This window comes from Drosophila navojoa, chromosome 5 (assembly GCF_054131105.1).
Source record: "Drosophila navojoa isolate 15081-1374.11 chromosome 5, UAZ_NAV_1.0, whole genome shotgun sequence".
NCBI classification, from domain to species: domain Eukaryota; kingdom Metazoa; phylum Arthropoda; class Insecta; order Diptera; family Drosophilidae; genus Drosophila; species Drosophila navojoa.
The window spans coordinates 18,522,098-18,547,589 of NC_142893.1; the positions used below are offsets into that span (position 1 = coordinate 18,522,098).

A 25,492-nucleotide genomic window follows, 5' to 3' on the forward strand; every position below is an offset into this window, starting at 1 on the left:
CCACATTTTTACAGTCTGTCCACATTGTGTAGTATAGTAATGGCGTGCCATTCCGCACAAAAAGTGCGCTGTTAAAAATTTTTTCTTGCTAACAACAAACGCTCCAGAATTAACAGCTGAAATAATAAAAACAGATGAAAATGACAAAATAAGTGTCAGGAGTGTTTATGTGGTGTTCTGATTATAACGCATCGTGCCTGTGCTACAATACTTCGGGCTGAATTAAAAGAATTGGCAATTTTTTTACCGCTGGCTGCTGCTCTCAAAAAGTGAAAAGTAAGACCAGCTCAGGCAAAAACTTGCAGCTGCAAAGTGAAGCAAATTTGCATGATAATTTTGAAAATGCCGTATAGTGCATGTTCTGAAAAAAATATTGTTGTGTCATTTTTATTTTATTTGTGTAAATGAAAAGAAAAACATTGCATCTCAAGTTGTTAGTAGTTTGCGTAAATTTAGCTGTGTGAGTGTGTGTATGCCATAAGCGAACTGCTTGGCAATGCTGCCGCCCGCTGTAATCGTTGATTTGGCAATGCTGCCGCTCTGCTTTGGCGCTGCAGTGTGGCTTATTTTTGTTTTTTTTTTTTTTTTTATTTATTTATCAACTTGAGGGTCACGCTTGCTTTTGTTTTTGGCTTTTAATATTATATATATGCCCTCTATTATTAACATAGAAAGTGCCTTCAGTTCGTGTCGCTCTTGATTGTAATTGTTTTTATTTTTTGCATTCATTGTTTACATTCACAGTTGCATATTGTCTGCAGAGAAGTTTGTGTCGAACGAGCGAGGGAGAGAGTGAGCTTTTAGAAGCAGCAAAACAATGGCGGATATTGTTTATCCCAACGGCTGTCGGCCGTTGGTTGAGGATTTGGGCACCGACGAGCTTATCCGTCGACTTAAGGTTTGTGTTGTTGTTCTAAGCTATGATTCAGTTTTACTAACGTGTCTAAATCCACAGACTTTAGCCAATGTACTACAGACTATGGATCAAGATGACAACCTGCACCAGCAGTATATACCATTAGCTTTGCACCTACTCGATGATTTTTTTATGCAGCATCAGTCGAAAGATGTCCAATTGTTGATTGCGTGCTGCATAGCGGATGTTTTGCGTGTATACGCGCCTGAAGCCCCTTACAAGGAACAAGATCAAATCAAAGCGATCTTTAAGTTTTTTATTAAGCAACTCCATGGACTAAAGGATCCGCGGGATCCCTCGTTTAAGCGATACTTTTACTTGCTGGAAAATCTGGCATTTGTCAAATCATTTAACATGTGCTTCGAACTGGAAGATTGCCAGGAAATATTCCATGAATTATTCAGCACAGTTTTTAAGATTATCAAGTAAGTATTCATTATTATTCATAAGTAATATAATAAAACCCATTTGATTCTATAATTATAGTGATCAGCACAGCGTTAAGGTGAAGAACTTTTTTCTCGATGTGTTGAGTCCTCTGATTACTGAGGCAGATAATTTGTCTGTCGAACTGCTGGATCTTATATTGATCAACATTGTGGAGCCAAATAAATCAACCAACAAACATGCGCATGAATTGACTGAACAGTTACTGCTCAAGACAGGAGATGCCTTCGAGGCAACCATTAAATTGGTAACAAATAATAACATGCAAATCAAAAAATTAAGGTTTTTAAACGCTTGTATTGTCTTTTATCTAGTTCTTCAATCGTTCATTGGTCATGGACAAGCCTAATAACAAGCTAGCCATTACTAGTAAGATCTATGATTTAATCTATGAGCTAAACCAAATCAACAGCGATCTATTGGTATCGGTCCTACCACAACTGGAAAACAAGCTTCTCTCCACCGACGATGCCGAGCGACTGAGTAAGTGCGGTTTTGTTTTTGTTCAGCCTGGTAATACAAACATAAGTTTTCTCAATAAACAGAAGCTACAACACTATTGGCGCGCATGTTCTCCGAGAAGGATTCTCAATTGTCTAAGAAGTATCCATCGCTATTGCGTGTATTCTTTGGCCGGTTTTGTGACATTACTGAACCAGTTCGCGTTAAATGCGTTCAATCTTCAATGCACTTTTTGCTCAATCATCCGCATCTGCAGGCTGAAATAACCGAAAAGCTTCGGATGCGCCATCATGATCTGGACGAGCTGGTGCGCCATGAGGTCGTGATGGCGATTGTGGAAACCGGAAAGCGTAATTTCGATATTGTCGTTAAGTCACCAGAGCTATTAGAAATTGTACGTGAACGTACGATGGACAAAAAATATAAAATTCGTCGTGATGCTATGAACGGCTTAGGATACATATATAAGCGAGCAATTTGCGAGCCAAACGATTTAAGTGAAGATGTCAAAAGCCAAGTAGATTGGATAAAGAATAAAATTATGCATGGCTACTACAAACTGTGTCTGGAGGATAAACTGATGGTGGAGCGTCTGCTCATCACCTGTCTGGTGCCTTATAAACTAGCACCAGAGGAACGTATGAAGAAGCTCTATCATTTACTAGGAGATTTGGATACGAATGCAACAAAAGCTTTTGTCGAGTTGCAGAAGAATCAAATGAAGTCACGGCACACGGTAAGTGATTGGATTAAGCTGCACCACTCCAAGGAATTTACGCCTCGTGTGCTCAGTCAACTGGCCGCAAAACAGGCCAACATTGCCAAGTAAGCACACAAATATGTTATTATAGCTCTTTAAGTAAAACCATAATTAATGCTTTTAGATTGCTTCCGGATCCGTTGAAGGCTAGTGAGTTTATCACACAGTTCAGTCAACATTTGCGCAAAGATGCTCAGCTACTACGCTGTATAAACATTGTTCTTAAGCGGGATGTGAGTTGCCGGGAATGCGCTGACACAATGAGCGTGCTGCTCAAAAAGCTAGGCGCTCATGTAATGACCAATCTCTACTATAATACGGTCAAAATGCTAATTGAACGCGTGGCTTCCGTCATGGTGGATAAGGAGTCAATTGGAGTGCTAATCGGGTAAGTTGTATTATAAAATATAAAATATGCATCCACATGTATTAGCATTCATTAATAATCCACTTATCTGAAAAACCTGAATCCATGCTTAATTACTCTATGACGTTTACAGGTTGATCGAACAATGTATTCAGGGCGGTGACATTTGCCACGAGATTGGAATATCATCGCTCGAAGCAGGCGAACGTGGCCTTAAGTTGTTATGCGTAGGTGAAATCAAATTTTAACTGGTCCAATATTTCTACAGTGTTGTTTTGTATCTTTTCAGATGCTATCGTATGTTTTTTCAGCTCATTTCTTTACGGATACCTCGTTGCGACATCTTATTGCGCTTTTAAGTTATGAGCAAGAATATGTAGCACCGTTAGTGCTGAAAACACTGACCCATTTGGGTCGTTATCAGCCGCTTATTGACGATGCCAATCCGGCTATTCTGAATGAACTGGCACCTATTTGCAAGGATTTTGCGCTTATGGGTACACCCAAGCAGGCCAAGCATGCAGTGAGATGTATATTTGTTAATAGTCAATCATCATCGACGGCCACTACGGATGGCGGTGGGAGTGCCTCAACTACAACACAAACAGTGCATCCCATTTTCAATGAAATCATTGAGGAATTGAGAGTTAAATTAGCACCCAATTGTGAATATCAGCGAACTAAGATAGTTACATTGGGGCACATAGCGTACAATATGCCACAGGCATTCCTTACGCCCATCAAAAACATGATTGCGAGGCGCATTGTCAAGGAGCTACTTATACAAGAAGTGCCAGCGCAACGGGATCACGAACTGCCCGAAGGTGAGTGGTGCGAACAGGATGAACTGCCACCGGACACACTCTGCAAATTAGATGCTCTTAAGACGATGGCACGCTGGTTGCTCGGCCTACGGTCTGACGAACATGCAGCCCAGAAAACCTTTCGAATGTTGGCGGCCTTTGTTAATCAGCGTGGTGATTTGCTAGCTCAAAATAGATTATGCGGTGCTGAAAAATCGTGGTTGCGTCTAGGTGCCGCCTGTGCAATGCTTAAGGTGTGCGAACAGAAAGGCGTTGGCGATCAATACAGCGCCGAACAGTATTTACAGCTCTCCCAGCTGATGGTCAGTACATATATAGTTAACTATTTAAACATGTATTCATTAAATTTAATTTCTTATTGTAGGAGGATCCTGTTCTGGAAGTGCGTGAGATATTTGCCCGAAAACTGCATAAGGGTCTGGGTCGGGGTCTGCCGCGCCATTGCCTGCCCTTGGACTTTATGGGTTACTATGTATTGAGCGGCAAGGAAACCAATAGAAAGTAAGTATTCGACTTTTGCAATGATTAAAATAACTTTGTATAATATATTTAACATTTTACTTCAGATTACAAGATCAAGTCCGTCATTATGTGGAGGCAGATGTGAATAGGCGACGGGAATATCTTAAGACTGTGGCCATGACCTGTAAGTTATGCTGTATGCCATTCCTGAAGGAATACTAATATTAACTATTATTTTATATAGCACCGGATAGCTCTACAGAATCGCAATCGTTGCATATTTTACCTGACTACATGCTGGCCTTTGCCATTCCGGTGCTGGTACATGATCCTAGCTTCACGAACCACGAGGACTATGTACAGCTCCGCCATATGGAGAAGTGTTTGCGCTTCATACTGGAGCCGCTGATGGCGAAACGAGAATCATTTGTGTATGGCTTTTATAAACAGCTGCTGCATCTGATAAAACACCGCGAGTACAGTCAGAGTTCGGAGAAGGATAGGATGCAAAACAACTATGTACGTTTTTTTTTCTCTATATTGGCATTTCTTGATATTAATATTGACTTTGTTAAAATAGAAAATGTGGGCGCTCTGTGATCTCGCTATGCATATTATCGATGCTAAAGTTGGTCAATGTGATGGCAATTCGAGCGCATTCTCAATGCCATTGGCGCTGCCTGAAATGTACTATAAACTGCCCGCCGTTGCAAATTTCCAGAATAATGAAGTCTATATACCATTGGACGTGTACACATTGGGCGCCAAGACAAGTAAGGCGTCAGCGGCATCGTCCCATGCAACTGCTGCCAGTTCTAAGCGGACTGCAGCATTAGCAATTATGGATGATGACAATTCACAGGTAAATTGACACTGATAACCAAAACCAAAAAATGAACTCTGAGTAATTGCTGCCCTTTTTAATAGGAGAACAATCTCTTTGATAACATACGCGCCGCAGACACTACGGAGCCGATGACTAAGCGAACGCGCGGCGGTGCCGCAGCGCCTGCGAAATCGTAGAGCAGAATACGGCTACTTGTTAGTATAGTGTTAGTTTAGGCCCTAAGTTAATTAAATATTTAAGACGTAGATGGGTACTACGATTAGAACATACACTTACACACACGCACACACACACACACGCCACGGACCAACAGCAAAACCCTCAGCCGACAAAAATTGCATCTTTGAAATTATTGTAATTATTTGTGTTGTGTGTGGATCGATGCAGCAAGCAAACAGACCAATCAACCAACATGGCAACATACCAATCTCTGATAGTGTCGCCTATTTTGTTAATTTTAGTTCTAATTATATGAGAGAGCATAGTTTTACCTCTATTATTATTCTATTATATATTTTAATTGTGTACTGTTTTTGTATTATGCTCCTTTTGGCTTGTTTGATTGTAAACCTTTTGCACTATTTAAAACAAAAATTAGTTTTAGATATACAACAAAAATTTATCGAATAAAAAAAAGAAAAAGAACTTAGAATGCAAATTAGTTGAAGTATACCCCGACGTAAAGTAACAGAGCCTTATTAAGAAATTAATAATAACTTTTCTATGAACGCAGTAAAAATTTAGTTAATATAAAATGCGTGATTAATCATAATATACTTTATAATACATATACACATATACATATTCATAAAACACGGAGAATGCATTCAAAATGTATTAAAACAATTGAAGAACATTGTTGTAAGCGTATTGAATTAATATTAATACTGAAGAAAACAAAATTGTACATTTAACTATTAATACTGTTTTTCAAATACAAATAATTATTTTAAACAAAGTAATAAGAATAAAATGGTCCAAGAAATCATTCAAATTTATAAGGTACGCGCGTACTATTTTACGGAGAGCTACGGTAACACTGAACTATCGAGAGTTGCCACTATGCGCACGCAGCTTGGCAACGCCTCAAGCAATTGCATTTATTCTGTCAGAGGGGTGCGTCGAGAGAGTGTCTTTTTTTTTCGTGCATTTTTGTGATTGCTCTTGAAATTGAAAGAAGAGTTAATGAAATAAGTGTAGCAATCATATCAAAAGAGACGTAAATATATAAAGTGCAATACGAAAAGCAACCGGCGCATGAATCGTTTTCAACTTTATTTGGCACCAAATCGTTCGCGAGCCGATTCGGCACAGTCAGTATGAAAACTAACGTGCAGCCGAGCGGCCAGGAGCAGCGCATTTACACCTCAACCCCGATTTTCAAGAAGCAAAGTAAATCGGGGCAGCGCACCGACGCCATTGGCCTTTGTAGTTTCGCCAAAGCAACGGCAAAACAATATTTTTGCGTGGGCAATGCTAATGGTGTCAAGGGCCAGGAGTCAGTCATTAACATCCTAAAAGCACTCTTAGCAGTTGTCATTTTAGTTATCGTCTACAAAACTATAATTTTAGCAAGTGAGTATATTCATTCAAGGCAGCACTTGTGTCTGTTTCCCATTTTTTGTTGTTTACAGTAGTGTAAAAATAACGGAATGTGCATATGTACTTATACACAGATGTTTTTACATACATTTATGTGTATATATACAATGGCATATTGAATGATCTCATAACGATTTCCATTCGTATTGCTTTTGTGTTTCACCTTCATGTTGCGCCTTTCCAGCACGTTCCCCACTCCTCAAACAACCCTTCCTCCCTGCCGTTAAATGCGCTAAGCATCTAAATAAAGACCCACTGTTGCGCATTTTGTTTTGACCAATAGCAAAGCCATTTGCATACACAACGCCGCAAGGCAGAGCAGCGATTATCCACTAATTGCTAAACGTTTTCTTGACTTTTGTTGACATACACAAATACGAATTTAAGTTAGTAAGTATGTATGTATGAGGCACTACAAACATGTCAAGTTCTTGTATGTATTATGAATGACTTAACGGTATTTTGTGCTCAGTCGCGTCACGCGACCAAAAACGCACAGTGGCACGATGATAGCACGTAAATAAAATATCAAAGATTGAACTTTTTAAACTTTTTATTACGACTTGGCAAGAAATTTTAAAATAATTTAAGAAATGTAGTGTAAATAAAACTAACGGTATTAACTTTTTTAAATTTTATAATCTTCAAGAAAATACTATTTAGGTTACTTTAAAATACATATTTTGTCGCCGATGCTATTCCACTGTGCAGCAGTTGAGTGGGCGTCGGAACTGGTCGAGCTACGAGTTTTCCTCATTGTTAGCTGTCAGCTTTTGCAATCGTCAATTTGAGCAGACGTCGCGAGAAACAATTTTGTGTTCGGTTTATTATTGCTGTTATTTTGTTGTTGGCTGACGCCAGCGCACTGCTGATATTACCCAATATCGAATACCTGACCTTGAAGCGCGTATCTATTAATAACCTATTCCAATTGCCGCCCCCACAGTGTCATACATAAATGGCAGCGACGTGCAGCAGCTGAGCAGCTATGTGCAAGCCCAGCTGAGCGGTGCTTTTAAAAAACTCCTTCCCGTGCTGTGCGGTCTGCTTGTGGCAGGATTCGGCTATGCCATTGTCTACTTGGACAGCGCGGCGCCAGGTGTTTCGCCACCAACACCATTATCACCGCGTGCCAAGCAATGGTAAGTTAAAATGCCTCAATAATGTAGATCAATTTTTTCTTAGCTACAAACTCTTCCATTGCAGGTCTTCCAATAACAAATCCTCAATGCAGCTTAACTATTTCTGTGCACTAGCCGTGGGAATTATCGTTACATTCTTTACATATTCTCATTTGTGAGAGCAAAGAATTTCCTTGTAGTCAATTATGGCAGCAGTATTAAGTATTCAATTCAGTCCAGTTAAAAAATAATAATTTATTTTTCACGTAAATGAAGTATTATATAAAATATATAAATATACGTTTGCATTGTGCAATGCTCCTGAAGCAAAAACCTAACAACAAATCCAGTAAAAGCTAAAAGAAGCTCAGCGTCAAGCTTGAAATTAAACTGTATATTAAATATATATGTAGATTAAACTAAATATTAACTATAATGGATTACTAATATGCTTACATATGCAAATATGTGTAAGACCAATGTGAGAGTACAAATTGTGGAAATGTGTAAGGCACTTAAACAAATTAACTAGTTATGTGTACTAAAAAGCAATATCTGATGCATATGGCCATTGGAAAGGCTAAATTTAAATAAATTAAAAACTACTATTTGTGTTTTGCATTAATATATATGAGACAACATTCTGCAGGCGCGTGAAATTTTGTTGCCAGTCAACAAGACTTACCTGTGAAACGCTGAAGGTATTCAAACGATTCTCACCTATAAAACGGCCCACTACATTAACGAAACAACCTGTGGCACATAAAACACTATTTGATTAATTAATTTATGCAGGGTGACAAACACTTACCATTGGTCAATGCTTTCAGCTCACCATCGAAATCGTAGAAAATCGCCTGAAGAATCGGTCCTTTATCCTCATTGCGCAAAAGCAAAGTCTGTTCGCCTCGTTTACCCGCGATGATTCGTAAAAGCTGACCTGTTAAGCATACAGTTATTTTTAGCAGTACAAAAGTGTCTATTAGCCTACCATAGATATTCCAGAGTGCATTTAAATGTGGCTGCTCTCGATGCATTTTAATGCAAAAGTCCACACGCCCGATTAAGCTCACTAAATCACGTCCAGGCTTTAACATCGGTGAAGCTGGCAACGCGGCAAGCGGTTCAGCTTTGGGTATTACAGTTATTTCTTTTTTCGCACAGCAAAAAGATTTGTTGAGACCTTTAGGTGGCGGATTGTAGACAAACTCGTGTTTGGGTTTAATTTTAACGGGATCTTCAACAAATCCAGAAAATATAAGCTTCTTGTCCTTTTCGCAGAGAGTCAATTTGGTTTGCTTTAACTGACTTCCAGTTTTTCGCAATAGTCCGGAAGCAGTTTCAAAGCTCCGATTGCCAAGCAAATGTTCATTTGCCTTAAGTTGAGCTTTGAATTTTTGCTGGGTATTGGTGGATAAGTTGTTGATTTTTTTGGCTGTGTATATAAATTTTGTTGAGCGTATATTCACGAAATAATTTCATTTGCTTACTTTTGTGTGTGAACATTTTGCACTGGAAAACCGACAGTTACACAGTTGAAAAGAAAGGTGACCATGTTATTCTATATTTTGGAGCGCTAGTATTTTATGCATCCCTGGTATAGTTTTTGGTAGTTTTCGATTTATCCGATTTAAAATTATCGCACTGACTCTTATCGGCAGTCTCCACGCGAGTTTATTTTCGTTCTTAATGTATTAAAAATTTGTAAATAGTACTCATCGAATTGACGAAACTTTGGCATTAAACAACTAACCCGGAAGCGATGAGTACGATTCTTGAGAAAATTGCGGCCATCGAGTCGGAGGTAAGCTGCCGTATCCCAGTCAAAAATCTGCCAACTACGAAGTTAACCTGTCTCCCCGTCTTTCTTTTACTTTATACATATGTGTGTGTATGTGACATAGATGGCACGCACGCAAAAGAATAAGGCAACGTCTGCCCATTTGGGTTTACTGAAAGCCAAGCTTGCTAAGCTCCGACGTGAGCTTATCTCGCCAAAGGGCGGCGGCGGCGGCACCGGCGAAGGTATGTTGAGCTTTCATTTAAAATAGGGTATGGCTTTAATCAATGCATTTTCAGCCGGCTTTGAGGTGGCCAAGACGGGAGATGCGCGGGTGGGCTTCGTTGGCTTTCCCTCGGTGGGGAAGTCGACGTTATTATCGAATTTGGCTGGCGTTTACTCTGAGGTAGCCGCATACGAGTTCACAACGCTCACCACTGTGCCGGGTTGCATTAAGTATAAGGGAGCCAAGATACAGTTGCTTGATTTGCCTGGTATTATTGAGGGCGCGAAGGATGGCAAAGGTCGTGGTCGCCAGGTGATTGCTGTGGCGCGAACATGTAATTTGATCTTCATGGTGCTGGATTGTCTGAAACCATTGGGCCATAAAAAATTGCTGGAGCATGAATTGGAAGGCTTTGGCATTCGATTGAATAAGAAGCCTCCAAACATTTACTACAAAAGAAAGGACAAGGGTGGCATTAATCTCAACTGCATGGTGCCCCAATCAGAGCTGGATGCGGATCTGGTCAAGACCATATTGTCGGAGTACAAGATACACAATGCTGACATCACATTACGTTATGATGCAACTAGTGACGATCTGATTGATGTCATTGAGGGCAATCGCATTTACATACCGTGTATTTATCTGCTGAATAAGATTGATCAAATTTCAATTGAGGAGCTGGATGTGATCTATAAGATACCGCATTGTGTACCCATATCAGCGCATCATCATTGGAACTTCGACGATTTGCTTGAGCTGATGTGGGAGTACTTGAAGTTGGTGCGAATTTATACCAAGCCCAAGGGTCAGCTGCCCGATTACAACTCTCCGGTCGTCTTGCACAATGAACGCACAAGCATCGAGGACTTTTGTAATAAGCTGCATCGATCTATTGCCAAGGAATTCAAATAGTAAGTTCAATTACTTATTTAACGCTCAATTTGTGTAAATGGTTTATATAAATTTTTTAGTGCGCTGGTCTGGGGATCATCGGTTAAACATCAACCGCAAAAGGTGGGCATTGAGCATGTACTGAATGACGAGGATGTGGTGCAAATTGTGAAAAAGGTCTAGGGCCTCTTATTATATAAATATATATTTTGGATTTTAATTGTTTGCATTTTCTGAAATAAAACACGAATTGCACTGACTATAAGCAGCGTTGCTGCTTGAGATACATTTTTGAAGAAACCGCCTGTTGCTTACTTTCAGTATAATCGATAAAAAACTATCGATAGCTGAATTCATATGCTTTCGCTCCGATCCACCACTAACCACGCGTTGTTATTATTGCTAACATTAGATTGGTTCTTTTTAAATGGGTGAAGCGAAAAAGGACGATGCGTCTATGGAGGATGACAGCTGGACGCAAGGCGACAGTAAGGAATGGTCCAAGCCCATCAAGCCATTGCAAGAGAAATGGAAACTAGTGCCGGCTTTCTTGCAAGTCAAAGGCCTTGTCAAGCAGCACATTGATTCCTTCAATCACTTCATCAATGTCGATATCAAAAAAATTGTGCGTGCCAACGAAATTGTAACCAGTGGTGCAGATCCGCTTTTCTACCTGAAGTATTTGGACGTACGTGTGGGCAAGCCGGACATCGACGATGGCTTTAACATAACCAAAGCGACCACGCCGCACGAGTGCCGGCTCCGAGACACCACCTACTCGGCGCCCATCAGTGTGGACATTGAGTACACACGTGGCACCCAGCGTATTAAGCGCAACAATTTGCTCATTGGACGCATGCCTTTAATGCTCAGATGCTCGAACTGTGTGCTCACTGGTAAATCCGAGTTCGAGCTCTCCAAGCTGAACGAATGTCCGCTTGATCCGGGCGGTTATTTCGTGGTGCGTGGCCAGGAGAAGGTCATTCTCATACAGGAGCAGCTCTCCTGGAATAAAATGTTGACTGAGGACTTTAATGGTGTCGTTCAGTGCCAGGTCACCTCGTCGACGCATGAGAAGAAATCGCGCACGTTGGTGCTGAGCAAGCATGGCAAATACTACCTGAAGCACAATTCAATGACGGACGATATACCTATTGTGGTCATCTTTAAGGCTCTGGGCGTCGTATCCGATCAGGAGATAATGGCTCACATTGGTTTGGATGCGCGTTCTCAGAATCGATTTGGTGCCTCTCTTTTGGAGGCCTTCAATCTGAAGATCTTCACACAGCAGCGTGCCCTGGATTATATGGGTGAGTCTCGACTTGTGGATACTTAATATGCTTATTCAAATCATTTCATCCTCACAGGCTCCAAGTTGGTGGTGAAACGCTTTCAGAGTACCACGACTAAAACCCCCTCGGAGGAGGCTCGCGAGCTGCTGTTGACCACAATTCTAGCCCACGTGCCCGTCGACAATTTCAACTTTCAAATGAAGGCGATCTACGTATCGTTAATGGTGCGACGAGTAATGGCCGCAGAGCTAGACAAGACGCTATTCGATGATCGTGACTATTATGGAAATAAGCGATTGGAGTTGGCTGGATCGCTGATTTCTCTGATGTTCGAGGATCTGTTCAAGCGCATGAACTGGGAACTGAAGATGATAGCGGACAAGAATATACCCAAGGTGAAGGCGGCACAATTCGATGTGGTGAAGCACATGAGAGCGGCCCAGATTACCGTTGGCCTCGAGTCTGCCATCAGCTCTGGGAATTGGACAATTAAACGTTTTAAAATGGAACGCGCTGGCGTTACTCAGGTGCTGTCGCGACTCAGCTACATCTCGGCGCTGGGCATGATGACGCGCGTGAACTCACAGTTTGAGAAGACGCGAAAGGTATCTGGTCCCCGTTCACTGCAGCCCAGTCAATGGGGCATGCTGTGTCCTTCCGATACGCCCGAGGGCGAAGCCTGCGGTCTAGTCAAGAATCTGGCACTAATGACGCACATAACGACCGAAGTGGATGAACGGCCGGTCATGACGTTGGCCTACAACGCGGGCGTCGAGGACATACGTGAGGTCAGCGGCAATCCCATCAATAATCCACACGTTTTTCTGGTGTTCATCAATGGCAATGTGCTCGGTCTGACCATTAATCAACGACATCTGGTGCGCAACCTGCGCTACATGCGCCGCAAGGGACGCATGGGCAGTTTCGTTTCCATCCACACGTCATACACACAGCGCTGCATCTTCATACACACGGACGGCGGACGGCTGTGCCGGCCATATATCATCGTGGAGAACCAACGGCCACTTGTGCAACAGCGTCATTTGGATGAGTTGATGCGGGGTGTACGCAAGTTTGATGATTTTCTGCATGACGGATTGATTGAGTACTTGGATGTGAATGAGGAGAATGATTCGTTTATTGCCTGGAACGAGGAACACCTTGAGCCGCACACAACGCATCTCGAAATTGAACCGTTCACACTGCTGGGCGTCTGTGCTGGCCTGGTACCCTATCCGCATCACAACCAGAGTCCTCGTAATACCTATCAATGTGCGATGGGTAAACAAGCCATGGGCATGATTGGCTACAATCAAAAGAATCGCATTGACTCCCTCATGTACAACTTGGTTTATCCGCAAGCCCCGATGGTCAAGTCGCGCACTATTGAGCTGACTAACTTTGATAAGTTGCCTGCTGGCCAGAACGCCACGGTGGCTGTCATGAGCTACTCCGGGTATGATATCGAAGATGCACTGATCCTAAACAAGGCTTCAATTGACCGCGGCTATGGACGTTGTCTGGTCTACAAGAACTCCAAATGCACTGTGAAGCGCTATGCGAATCAGACCTTTGATAGAATCATGGGTCCGGTGAAGGATGCTCTAACCAATAAAGTGATCTTCAAGCACGATGTGCTGGACACGGATGGAATTGTGGCGCCTGGAGAACAGGTGCAAAACAAACAAATCATGATCAACAAGGAAATGCCAGCAGTCACCTCCATTAATCCACTCGAAGGTTTTTATAATTACATAAATATATATATTTATTTAATATATTCAATTGATTACTCATTCTGTTTACATTGCAGGCCAATCGCAGGTGCCTTATACCGCGGTGCCCATAAGCTACAAGGGACCAGAGCCCAGCTATATTGAGCGCGTGATGGTCTCGGCCAATGCCGAGGAGGATTTTCTCATTAAGATTTTGTTGCGGCAAACGCGTATACCGGAAATTGGCGATAAGTTCAGCTCGCGGCATGGACAGAAGGGTGTTACGGGTCTTATTGTGGATCAGGAGGACATGCCGTTCAATGACTTTGGTATATGCCCAGACATGATCATGAATCCACATGGCTTCCCCTCACGCATGACAGTGGGAAAGACCTTGGAGTTGTTGGGCGGCAAAGCTGGTGTTTTGGAGGGTAAATTTCACTATGGCACAGCCTTTGGGGGCTCCAAGGCGGCGGATGTGCAAGCAGAATTGGTGCGTCACGGCTTTAACTATATGGGCAAAGACTTTTTCTACTCGGGCATAACGGGCGCACCGCTGGAGGCGTACATCTACTCGGGCCCGGTGTATTATCAGAAGCTGAAGCATATGGTGCAGGACAAAATGCATGCGAGAGCACGTGGTCCCAAGGCCGTGCTCACACGCCAGCCCACTCAGGGTCGCAGTCGTGAAGGTGGGCTGCGTTTGGGCGAGATGGAACGTGATTGTCTCATATCTTATGGAGCGAGTATGTTGATAATGGAACGTCTAATGATATCATCCGACGCCTTTGAGGTGGACGTGTGCCGCACCTGCGGCAGATTGGCCTACTGCTCATGGTGTCATTTCTGTCAGTCGTCGGCCCATGTCTCTAAGATATCAATGCCGTATGCTTGTAAACTGTTGTTCCAGGAGCTGACTAGCATGAATGTGGTGCCCAAGCTAATATTGGAGAATTACTAGTGAAGGCCTACATATCTATGTACATATATATTTATATGAAGAAGACAAGGGGAATAAATTGTATGCTTATGTTTGTAATCCTAAACTCTGTGCCTTAAGTTCAATGAACGTGGGGTCGTGGCCTACGTGACCCGCTCATCCATATCCATTCAATGAGCCCTGCCTGCCATTATCCAAAACGGCGCCGTGATAAATGTTATGGCCTAAAACTTGGCAACGTCTGCTTTTAAATTCCCATTTAGCTTCGCCGACAGCCACGCCCAACTCAGCCTCACTTTCACAGCATTTGCGTAAATTTTAACATATTCATGAAGTTTCCAGCGAATGTCAAAGTGAAGTGCCAAAAGAGGCGGGCGAAAAGCTTCACATCAACTGTTAACTAACATAGCACCAGCTGGCTGATTAACAGTGAGGGGCAATGCTCACAAATGTTAGCTAAGAGAACAGCTCGTCCAGAGCGCTGTTATTTTGCAGGCTAGCCAAAGACGGCTTAAGTTTCCTGCTTAATTGCATCTTTTATAGTCGGCCAGGCTTATCAAATTGCTGATTAACCTTGTTTTCGTCTGTGCGCCCTTTGTGTAAACACTAAAGTTATGGCCAGTCAGCGCGTTTGGGCGCGTTTGGGCGCGTGAGGGCGTGTTGAATGGGCCGTTATGTTTGACAATTCCACGTAAATGAGGATTAGGCAAAGTATTTTGGAATATGATTTAGGACATCAAGATTTTTAATAAATAATTTATTTATAAATGATATCAATGTTTTCTAAATTATGAGATTAAAACCAGAACACCTGAAACACCCCATTTTTAATTGAATTTAATTACAGGGTATTTAATATCCATGGGTTTCCGTTCCCACACTCGAACTTGTTGATTATCAATTAGCATAGGAAAATAAACAAATCAAGGCATATACAAATAAAAACCGTCGCTTGTTTTATACTCAGCCTTCTGGGGCTATCTATTTATATGGCCAACAGAGAAGGGTGACAGTTCTCGCCTTGTTGACGTATAAAAAATTCTGTGCTTACACGAAAAAGTGTTGACATTTTTAACTTTTCTCTTTCGTTCGAAGAGGAGGAGGAATACCTTAACTTTGAGTAGCTGCTGCGACTTTGAGGCTATTCAGAATGGCATTTTGGCCAAGTTTGCTGACTTTGTGGGTCAATGCACTGGCACGCACGTGACTCGGCAACTGGCAACTGGCAGTTGGCAACTGGCTACACCTATAAGGCAGTGTCCTTGTATGTCATTTCAAGTCACTTGAGCTCAAAATAGTTAACGCCCAACCACCCGCAGTTGCCTCTGCCGCTGCCCAAGACCATGGTTCTGCCACTGCCTGCTGTTGCAAGTGCAATGACAGCAAACGGGGCAAAGGCAAACAGTTCCTATCCAATGGGGCACAATAACGATAAGACTGCTCACCCAACTGGCTACCTTCCGGCTGGGTATGGGGTCAGGACATGGGCTGGGCATCGCATTCATGCCTTTTGGCTATTTGTCAAAAAGTTTACTTTTGATTCACACACACTCTGAAATACACACGCACAGTTGTTAACATCCGAGATTCAAATGGGTGTTGGCCGGTTAAGGCAAAGTTAAGCGTTGCTTAACTGTTGTTTTACCTAACTTGGGTAAAGAGTTGTTGCCCCAAGGACATTGACTGCCATCAAGTTTGTTGGCATTTTTAATAGCTGATCTATATCAATATAACTTAGTAGCTAGTTTTAAAATATATTTTTAAAATGATTTTTTGGCTTTAATCTTATCATAATTTTTTTCGACAAATTTCTAGCAAGTTTCTTTGAGCACCTGTGTGCCAGTTAACAGTGGGCTGCTAGAGGACTAGCCAAAGAGCAAGGCACACTTTTACAATTTGCACGCTCTTTTATATAAATAAGCTCTTATTTGCTTTGTGCTCTGAGCTCTGTTCTCTTCGCATGAAAACAACAGTGCTGAGAGCTGCTTAAATGTGCAGGCCACATTTAGCTGATTTAGCTGCAAACTCCAAGCTAGATTTGAGTAAATGTAGCACAGAATGTATAGTATATCTTTGTACAAATAAAATATAATATATTATTATTACTTATTACTTAAACGATCAATTTCATCCAACCTTTCAGCTTGAAAATAACTCATCTGCTTTTAGGGTGGACAGCACTGTCCTCTGTTACTGGCTGCTTTTTGTTCTCTTTTTCTGTGCGGCTATAAAAGCCAGTGTCGTTGTTAAAGAGAGTTCAGTTGAAACCGGCGGTCGCTCGCGCTTCTGCTAGCTGCGCGTAAAGGTTGAAGCTACGCTTAAATTATAAATGAAAAGCTGAACAAAAAACATTATGAGCGCATTTTGCACAAAGTAATAATTGTTGTAAATATATTGCATTGAGTGCTGTGTAAACTAAATAAATATTAAATAATTAAAGCTCTATAAATTAAAACAAATGCTGTGCAGTGTTGCAAATGTGCCAATAACTGTTTAGAACAATTTTGAAAAATTTTTAAATACAATAACAAAGCTAGCACAATAGACTCGAGCCAAAATGCCAAATGCCACGGAAATAACAAATGGCACTGACTCCAGAAAGCCATTCAAAGTAAGTTAGCCTATTGTTTGGATTCCAACAAAAGGTCAGAGCAAGGCATACTACAGTGCAATGCCATGCCCTTTTTTGGGCGTCGCAGTCGTTGTTGCTGTAGCTATAGCTCTTATCGTTTATAACCGCGTGCTGTGTTTCGCATTTGCGCTATTTAAAAATTCCCACATACAAAAAAAAAAAACTGGGTGAACTTAAAGTTGCTGTGAGCGAGGAGCGAAGAGCGTGCAGCAAGAGAGCAAAAGCTCTGACTCAGGTTTTGCTGTTAAATGTTGTTTACTTGCGAGAGCACCACAAAGTAACAGTAAAGAGAGAACGCAATGAAAAGAGAGTGTTCAGTAATTCATTTTTGCGTTTGCAAACGCAAAATAATTGACATGCATTTTCGGGCTTTGCTTTTGTTGTTCCTTTTTGTGTTTTGTTTCGTGTGTTTTGTATGATTTTTTTTTTCAGTTTTGAGCGCTTTGGAATTGTTTGTCTTTGGCATTTGCTTGTTTGCCAACAATTGCCTTTGTTGTCAACTAATTTGTTTAGCCGCTGTCTAAATAGCTCACAGCCGTTTAAGGGACGCTTGCATTGTATTTGTCTTGGACAGAGCAAGGCTTAAACCAAGGCAAATCCAACTCAAGAAATTTTCATTCACATACTTTATTTTGGTTTTTCTGAAAATGTTTCGCAAATTTACTGCGGTCGCTTTGTGCTGTAGTCCTTTTATCAGTGGTTTAACAACACGACAAGCAGAAAATTACAGGATTTGTCAGTGCGTCAGAACGCTTCCATTAAAATGTCGCTGTATATTATAATAATTAATTTAAAATGCTGGCAAACATAAATCGGCTTAAAAGCTGCCAAAATACGCAGACAACCATGCAAAATGCTATTAAAAAAGTTCCGCAACTGACATGTCTCTGTAATTAGTAACTGCCACGGCCACGCCCATAAGCTACGCCCACTGCCACACCTACGCCTACGCATACACGCCCACTGCCACTCTCACAGTGACAGCCGGCAGCCGCATAAATAATATATTTCATAATTTACATAATTTGCAGCCATAGTTCAAACAGCAATTTAAACTTGGCGCCTAATTTCCCCAGCGGCTTTCAAATCTGCGTTCTAGGCCTATCAAATATTTACTATCCAACTTGTGGCTATATGCAGTCACCTATCTACCTACCTACCTTCACTGGGGAGTGGCTCCACTCTCTTAGCCCGTCGAGTGACCCAATCGAGACGCAGTCACGTAGTCGCTGTCGCCACTTTGACAGATGCGCTAAGGAGCGGACAGGATATGTTGTACGTGTTGAGTGTCCTGCGGCTGCCAGAAGCGCTACAGGCTCTTTGAAGATTACACGATAGTTCAGCTGAGCCGAGTCGAATTAGCTGAGATTTTTGATCGGTTGAAGTTTCGATTTGTACACTGAGAAAAAATTTGAGATTTCCATATAATAAATAATAAAATATAAAATAATAATTTTCTATTCTCTTCTGATGCCATTTCTAGTCTAAGAAATTTAAAAACTCACTAAATTTATTCTACAACAATTTGAATAGTTTATAGTGTATCTCCCAATTGCTATTTCCAATTCTTTAATGCATTTTCCCATATTTCTGTGCACGCAAATAAATTGAATGTCTGAATTTTAGGCAGAAATGCTGCCTTGAGCCAGTGCAGCTGCAATTTCGATAATATTTATCATTATTTGATGCAATAAATTGAACCAGTTTGAGCTACAGGCAAATAAAATTCGTTTTAAAAATAAAATCACAGTTGGGCTTTTTATTGTATGAAATGCATTTAACGTAATTGAAAATGTGAATATCTGCGAACGGCACATGGAATTGGCTTGCCGCAATCAGACAAAAGATAGTTGGCAGGAGTTGGCATATTGTTAGGCTGCACAACTAGAAAGTACCCTGTATAAGAGACGATTATTATGAATTTCAAAATAGAAACTTTAAAAGCTGTTAAGTTCAAATATTCATGAGATAATAATAAAATTAAACTACAAAGTTTGAAAATAATATTAATAAATAATAATAATCTAAAAATAAAAACTAAAGAATATAAATAAAAAAAATTTAAATATTATATTCGCAGTAAAAAAATATATAATTTAATATGATGATTCAAAATTAAAAATAATAATAGGAAATAAATACGAAATTTTTGCTAGAAATAATAGTGAAAAGTTTTAAATTGTAATAATAAGAATTAAAACAAGACATTTTACAAATGTTTCCATTTAATTTATATTAAAGTTATATAAATTGAATCGATAGCAATTATATGAAAATTGATTGGAATGAACTGCGGACTAACTAAACTATAAGCGTATAAGCAGCTGTATAGATCAAAGATATTGTGCATAAAAGATATACAAAGCTTACTCCATAGAACCAGAGACACTAATTTACTCTTTTTGGCCCCTGGACTTGTCTACAGGGTATTGGAAAGCCACAAATAAAAATGATATCTCTGTAATTCCTCGTATGATGTGCCCTGAAAAGTGCGCTTCAATAGTTCGCGCAAGTTTTGATTGTTGGCAAGTTTTTGGCTTAATATGATTAATATTTGGCGCAAGTTTCGCGCGAGTGCGGCTGGAAAAAGTTTTCAATGCCAGTGAGGCCAGACAATTTCCAGGCAATTTATCAGCTGGCGCTCTCCTTTGAGTTCTGCACTCGAGTTTACTGTTTCGGCTAATGGTCGCTGAAGGCGAAATCCACAATTTTTGCCTCCTCCTTTCTTTTTATCATTTTGCTGGCTGTGTGCCCCGTGCTGCATGCTGTATGCTGTGGGTAATTGTAATAAAAATGCTGTAATGCAAACTCAACTTCAATTTCATTTCGCACGCCCAGCTCTATTATTTATGAGGGCGCGCCTTGCAACGGCACGTTGCATGTTGCCAGCTTGAGTGATAAATTTGGCGAGCAGTCGTGAGGCCGCCTTCGATGCTGTTGCATATCTCACTCTCTCTTTTGCTCTCTCTCTCTCTCTCTCGCTATCTCTGTCTCTCTCTTTGTGCTAGTTGGCCACATCTAATTTATGTTCAGTTTAACCTTAACGCTCAGGCGCCATTTAACATAACATGAAAGTTTAATAGAGCCAGCCAGCAGATGAATGTCCTTGTGCCGTATGCCTTGTGCCGCTGTTGCCGCTTCTTGTGGCATGTATTTCTGGCATGCGCTCCAAAGTATGCTGCATTAAACTGCTGACAGGCATAACTTGTTAGCAAACACGACAAATATTTGTGCGGCAGGCAGACGAGTGCATGTCAAACTGTGCTCAAGTTTTACGCGCAAGCAAACTGCAACACGAAGATGCCGAAAAAAGAAGAACATGAATATGCATATATAAATATTATAGACATACATGTAAAATATTTGCAACATTCCACTTAAACTTCATTTAATGCGAGACTCTCAAAGGCTTCACTGTAGTAATTTTTTTATAAAGTTACGCGGAACAAAAGGCATACGAAATTGGTTTGAAGCTTATTTGCAAAACATTTTGCGCCTGAATAAAGTTTTGCATTTTATCTATTTACTTATTTATTAGGCAAACGTTTGCCATAAATCTCAATTACAGCCGCCAGCAGTTGACAGCTGACAGGGCAACGTGACGTCTACGCAATATTTCTTTTACCTGTTTTATTCGCCTTTCTTTATTTTCTTTGCTGCGGCTTTTCGATTGTTATTGTTATTGTTGCTCGTTTACAAGTGTGCCTGTGTATATATGTGTGTGTGTTTGTCCCTTGGGCATAATTACTTGGTATTTGGTTTCTAAATTACTCGAAAATTTGACTCTAACGACTGCTTCATTCGCTGCCGCTGCTGTGGCACTGACTGATGTGCCGCTGATGACAGCCATTGGCGATAAGTGTTAATTACATTTTGATCAACTTACAGCGCAATTAAGTTAGTTTAAGTCACATGTAGCTAGACGAAATACAAGTTTAACAAGCGTAAAGAGTTCTTTTTCTATAAACCGAGAGTTGAAGAGAGATTTCGTGACAAGAACAAGCGAAAGATTTCTGCAGAATTTCTTACACTTGAAAGGTTACATGTTTATTTATGATTGGTAAGCACTTTTATCGTTCATTGAAATGTTGATTTTAAGTGCCAAAAAGTTTGCGTGCAAAGTTTCCAAATGAAAATATGAAATGAACCAAGTCCGGAGTGTGGTCCAGCAGGGCCTAAGCATACATGAAAACTTTTTGTTTCTGTAGGCTTGGCGAATGTCAAGTTTTCTGCTCGAGCATGAAATGGGACTCATAATGATTAAGGCCAGACCAAGTTCTGGCGGCACTAACAATATATCATAAGTATAATATGCATTTATTGATTTCTTTTTTTGTAGAAATTTATTCATTTGGGAACGTCTAGGAGTTTATGAGTTGAAATTATTATATTAAAATATACAACACATTCTCATCTTTTATGGGGTGATTAAACTCGAAGTATTTATAATAATAATAATAAGAATAAGAAGAATTGTCGGAGGGAAAAATTATGAAAAAATTATAATTTTTACATTTCAAAAAATAGTTTTTAACAATTTAATTGAAATACTTTAAAAATGTAAAGCTTTCTTCATTGTAATATTTTCTTAAAAGTTGAATAAAAGCAATTAATTTACTTTGTGAAAAGTTCAACGAAAAAACATTCTCTGCAGACGATATAAAACTAGATTTACATATGTATGCAATAGTCTTTATGAATGATAAGTATATATATACTTTTTGTAGTAAAACGCTGGGAATATACCCTCTCATTCGGTGATGTAGATTAAAGAGCTTTCAAAGCAGATAACTTTTTGTTTTTAGCTCTCATGCAGGGCATTAAATCAGCTTTGTGTCTAATGAGCACACTCCACTGGCTGTCAAATTTGCATTGACATATACATGATAAACATATATACAAATTTATGTTTTGACTATATTCGCTGGGGCCTAACGTGAGTGTCAGCTAATACTTTAATCTATGTAGCTCTCGTCATGAGGGTTGTCCAGGTCGTGACGCAGTTGTAATGACCCCAACAATCTAGACCCACTTTCAGAAGTTGCTAAGCTGTTAGGCCGTCGGCTGGGTGGGTGCGTGCGTGTGTTGTACTACACCCTATATGATGATGGCCAAAATGTTGGGAAACTTTGGGAACGTGGTAATGAGTTCACGTGTCCGTCGGGGCGAACAAAAAAGCAGAAAAACAAATACATTTTCATCTGCACGCGCTGCCTAATGCCAAGTTGATTAAGCGAGAGCAAGACCTAAAAAACAAAGAGAGAACGAGGGAGATAGAGAGAGAAAAATAATAACAACAAAATGTTTCTGAGCGCTGTTATAGTCGAGTGTCCGGCTTTAATATTTTATTTTGGTCCATGTAGGACTTGTTGTTGCTGCTGTTGTTGCTCTGGCCGTAGTATTAATTTATTATTCATTCAATGTATATCGCCCTCCATATGTGACTGCAAACGTGTAACGGTTTATTATTCCCTTTATCCTTGTTCCTTTCCCTGCTGCCTTCTGCTGCCTATTGCCCACTGCTTACTGCCAGGTCAAGGACGTCACGCGCAACATTAAAAAAGCCGTCTGCGCCGCAAGCCTAGAGGAGATACGCACCAAGGTGGCCGAGAAATTCGACAAGTGCGAACAGCAGCCGACCATCCACTTGGACTCCGATGGTACCGAAATCGACGATGAGGAATATTTTCGCACCCTCGATGAGAACACCGAGCTGGTGGCTGTATTTCCCGGAGAGCATTGGATTGATGTGAGTAGAGCAAATAAAAAATGTTGAGCTAAATGCCAACTGAAATATTTTATATTGTTTTGGGAATATATTCATATTTATTTATTTATTTATCATTTGGGCCAATAGAATATGAAATGTTTTCGTTTTTATAGAGACATTCGCTTTATCCTTCTTAGGGCACAATTGAATTTAAGAGCCGGCCTAATAAAATCTATTTAATTGTTTTCACTTAGCGACATTTGAGGTCACGTACTCGTATTTCAACTGTTTTGTATCTCATATGCTTTATAGCCCACTCACTACGTGACTATAACCACGCCGAATGCCGTGGCCAATGGCAGCATCACTGGTAGTCCGGAGAACGGCGACACCACGGATGCCAATAACTTGGAATCGGCGCGTATCCGCCAGCTGGTTGGCCAGCTGCAGAACAACTTGTGCAACGTTTCGGTCATGAACGACGCCGATCTGGACTCGCTATCCAACATGGATCCCAACTCGTTGGTGGATATAACTGGCAAGGAGTTTATGGAGCAGCTGAAGGATGCGGGCAGGTAAACAAAAGTTACTTTAAAATTCAATTTAATTTGATGAAAGGCTAGCAGAGTCTTTAATTTGCCGATAAATTAGTTTAAATCGACGCACATATAATAACTCATATGAATTTATATACACATGCATATATGTGTCTATCTACTTAGGTGTCTATCTCGCTATTTGTTAAAAAAGTTTGCACTTTAATAGTTAACCAATTGATTCTTTAAGCTCTGTTCGCAAAATTAGCCGAAATCATACTCTCTCACTCTCGCTCAGAGCAAAAGACTTTGGTTCTTTTCGAATTTTATGTTCTGTTAAGCGTCTTGAGTTGAGCTGTTAACGAAAGTTCATTTACAATTAACATTCGCGCAATGAGACTCTGTAAGCGAGCGAAAGCTTAATGCAAACGGTCTTCTCATTGACACACACATATGCACACACTCAGATGTGTTAAGCGGACACAACATACATACGACCAAACGGTCGGAGAGCAACCAAAGCGAAAAAAAAAAAAAAAACGATTGCCGATCGAGAATGAACTCGTGAATGAACTTGCGGTTGTTCTCTGAGTTTTTTATTCTCAGAGTGTGTGTAGAAGAGATATATTTGCATACATCGGCAGAGGATCAACAGTGATTTATTATTACAAAAACTAGTTAAAGTGCCTCAGATTTTATTCAAAAAGTCGAAGATATTTAAATTTTGATGCATTTCTTTATTTATTTGTACATCTTCCACATCTCTTTTGACTTTCCTTCCTAGACCCCTTTGTGCCAAACGCAACGCTGAGGATCGTTTGAACTTGTTGAAACTGCTGAAGGCTGGCGCTATTTTCTGCTCGGAACGCTATCCGGAAGATGCGGAGGCCATTGATCGCGAGATTGGGCGGCAGCTGAACGAGGCAGAGAGCGGTCAGGTGACCACAACAAATGTTAGCAACTCGCGCACCATCGAGGTGGTGCAGTGCGACAATCAGAATACCACCATTACCATAACCGTCGCTGAGGCCACAACCACATGCAGCACTGTCGAGGCGTCGACCCAAAACAACGAGGTTAATGCCAATTCGAACGGTAATGGTGATATCTGACTGCCCATTCTGGGCAGCCTTAGATAGAGCCTGGCTGCCGGGGAGTAGCCGAATTAAGGCACTTTTATCAAACATTGTTTTTACGCAAATCAAAGGAGGAGAAAATGAAGAAGAAAACGAACAGAAGAATCAGTCCTGCAACATTGGGTTAACATACACGTATTTCTAGCATATACTTAGGCGCTGCGAATGGCCAAACGAACAGAATTAAAAAATCTACATCTTGAAACGTATAAACGAAATGTTCAGAAATGCTTCATAGAATTTAAGAGCAAATGAAAGTTAACGAAATATTGTACTAGCATAAAAATCATAAATATCGACGAGTTGTAAAACCAAATGCCGAAAGTCTAAAAAACTTAAGTGCATCATTTAAAGATTGCAAAGTATTAGCATGGATTCAGTAGACATCTATCTATAATCTACAAGCAGCTTGGAACAAGGTAATTGAATCGAAATTGAATGGAAAACAATTACTTAAAGTTGAAGAAGCGTCTTTTATTGGATTTCAATTCTTGGTTCTGATGATTCTTTATTATTAAGTGAAATTTGTTTCGCTTGATTTGGGAGTGTGAAAACGTTCGCTACTTGAGTAAGGTTAGTTGAAAAAGTGGGAGTTTCTTTTTTTCTTTTTTTATAATGGCTGAAGAAGCAAAAATATCATGTATTAAATATACATTTAATTTTTTTTCTACATTTTGTGGTTAGAGCTTGACTATTTTCCTTCTTAGTGAAATTTCCATGAAAAAATACAAAGTTTATTTTATTTCATGGTTAAATATTTGTATTTGAATCGACATGTTCAATATCGGCAGTAAAACTGAGATTCAGAATTAGACTGTGGCCA

General features: G+C 40.5%; 6 protein-coding genes across 8 annotated transcripts; 5 read left to right on the forward strand and 1 right to left on the reverse strand.

Moving 5' to 3' along the window:
* The first annotated feature begins 24 nt into the window (after positions 1-24).
* Positions 25-5,730, forward strand: pds5 (cohesin associated factor B pds5). Of its 2 annotated transcripts, none has more exons than XM_018106132.3 (14): positions 25-276; positions 745-898; positions 956-1,341; positions 1,403-1,610; positions 1,678-1,846; positions 1,909-2,650; positions 2,710-2,973; positions 3,086-3,179; positions 3,242-4,078; positions 4,141-4,277; positions 4,343-4,422; positions 4,483-4,757; positions 4,819-5,100; positions 5,166-5,730. In XM_018106132.3, exons 2-14 carry the CDS (start codon positions 818-820, stop codon positions 5,259-5,261), a joined length of 3,651 nt encoding a protein of 1,216 aa, XP_017961621.1. In that variant the 5' UTR covers positions 25-276; positions 745-817; the 3' UTR covers positions 5,262-5,730. The 2 variants fall into 2 exon arrangements, with proteins under 2 accessions (XP_017961621.1, XP_089118570.1); XM_089262444.1 differs by lacking the exon at positions 25-276 and adding an exon at positions 442-460.
* Positions 5,731-6,182: 452 nt separating this feature from the next.
* LOC108652845 (uncharacterized) lies at positions 6,183-8,416 on the forward strand. The gene is made up of 3 exons (XM_018103043.3): positions 6,183-6,660; positions 7,634-7,829; positions 7,894-8,416. Exons 1-3 carry the CDS (start codon positions 6,405-6,407, stop codon positions 7,985-7,987), a joined length of 546 nt encoding a protein of 181 aa, XP_017958532.3. The 5' UTR covers positions 6,183-6,404; the 3' UTR covers positions 7,988-8,416.
* Positions 8,044-9,429, reverse strand: LOC108655119 (uncharacterized). Of its 2 annotated transcripts, XM_018106835.2 has the most exons (4): positions 9,299-9,429; positions 8,800-9,243; positions 8,620-8,748; positions 8,044-8,561 (listed from the first exon to the last, which is right to left on the reverse strand). In XM_018106835.2, the coding sequence occupies exons 1-4, from the start codon at positions 9,312-9,314 to the stop codon at positions 8,404-8,406; spliced, it is 747 nt and encodes a 248-aa protein (XP_017962324.1). In that variant the 5' UTR covers positions 9,315-9,429; the 3' UTR covers positions 8,044-8,403. The 2 variants fall into 2 exon arrangements, with proteins under 2 accessions (XP_017962324.1, XP_089118572.1); XM_089262446.1 differs by lacking the exon at positions 8,044-8,561 and having other exon boundaries at positions 8,591-8,748.
* On the forward strand, positions 9,422-10,973 carry 128up (GTP-binding protein 128up). The gene is made up of 4 exons (XM_018106833.3): positions 9,422-9,612; positions 9,713-9,833; positions 9,888-10,728; positions 10,789-10,973. Exons 1-4 carry the CDS (start codon positions 9,571-9,573, stop codon positions 10,889-10,891), a joined length of 1,107 nt encoding a protein of 368 aa, XP_017962322.1. The 5' UTR covers positions 9,422-9,570; the 3' UTR covers positions 10,892-10,973.
* Positions 10,974-11,075: 102 nt separating this feature from the next.
* Polr3B (RNA polymerase III subunit RpIII128) lies at positions 11,076-14,761 on the forward strand. Its single transcript, XM_018106761.3, has 3 exons — positions 11,076-12,018; positions 12,076-13,740; positions 13,814-14,761. Exons 1-3 carry the CDS (start codon positions 11,136-11,138, stop codon positions 14,674-14,676), a joined length of 3,411 nt encoding a protein of 1,136 aa, XP_017962250.1. The 5' UTR covers positions 11,076-11,135; the 3' UTR covers positions 14,677-14,761.
* Positions 14,762-16,909: 2,148 nt separating this feature from the next.
* Drep1 (DNA fragmentation factor-related protein 1) lies at positions 16,910-24,726 on the forward strand. Its single transcript, XM_018106941.3, has 4 exons — positions 16,910-17,266; positions 22,821-23,036; positions 23,310-23,572; positions 24,318-24,726. The coding sequence occupies exons 1-4, from the start codon at positions 17,213-17,215 to the stop codon at positions 24,643-24,645; spliced, it is 861 nt and encodes a 286-aa protein (XP_017962430.1). The 5' UTR covers positions 16,910-17,212; the 3' UTR covers positions 24,646-24,726.
* The last annotated feature ends 766 nt before the right edge of the window (positions 24,727-25,492 follow it).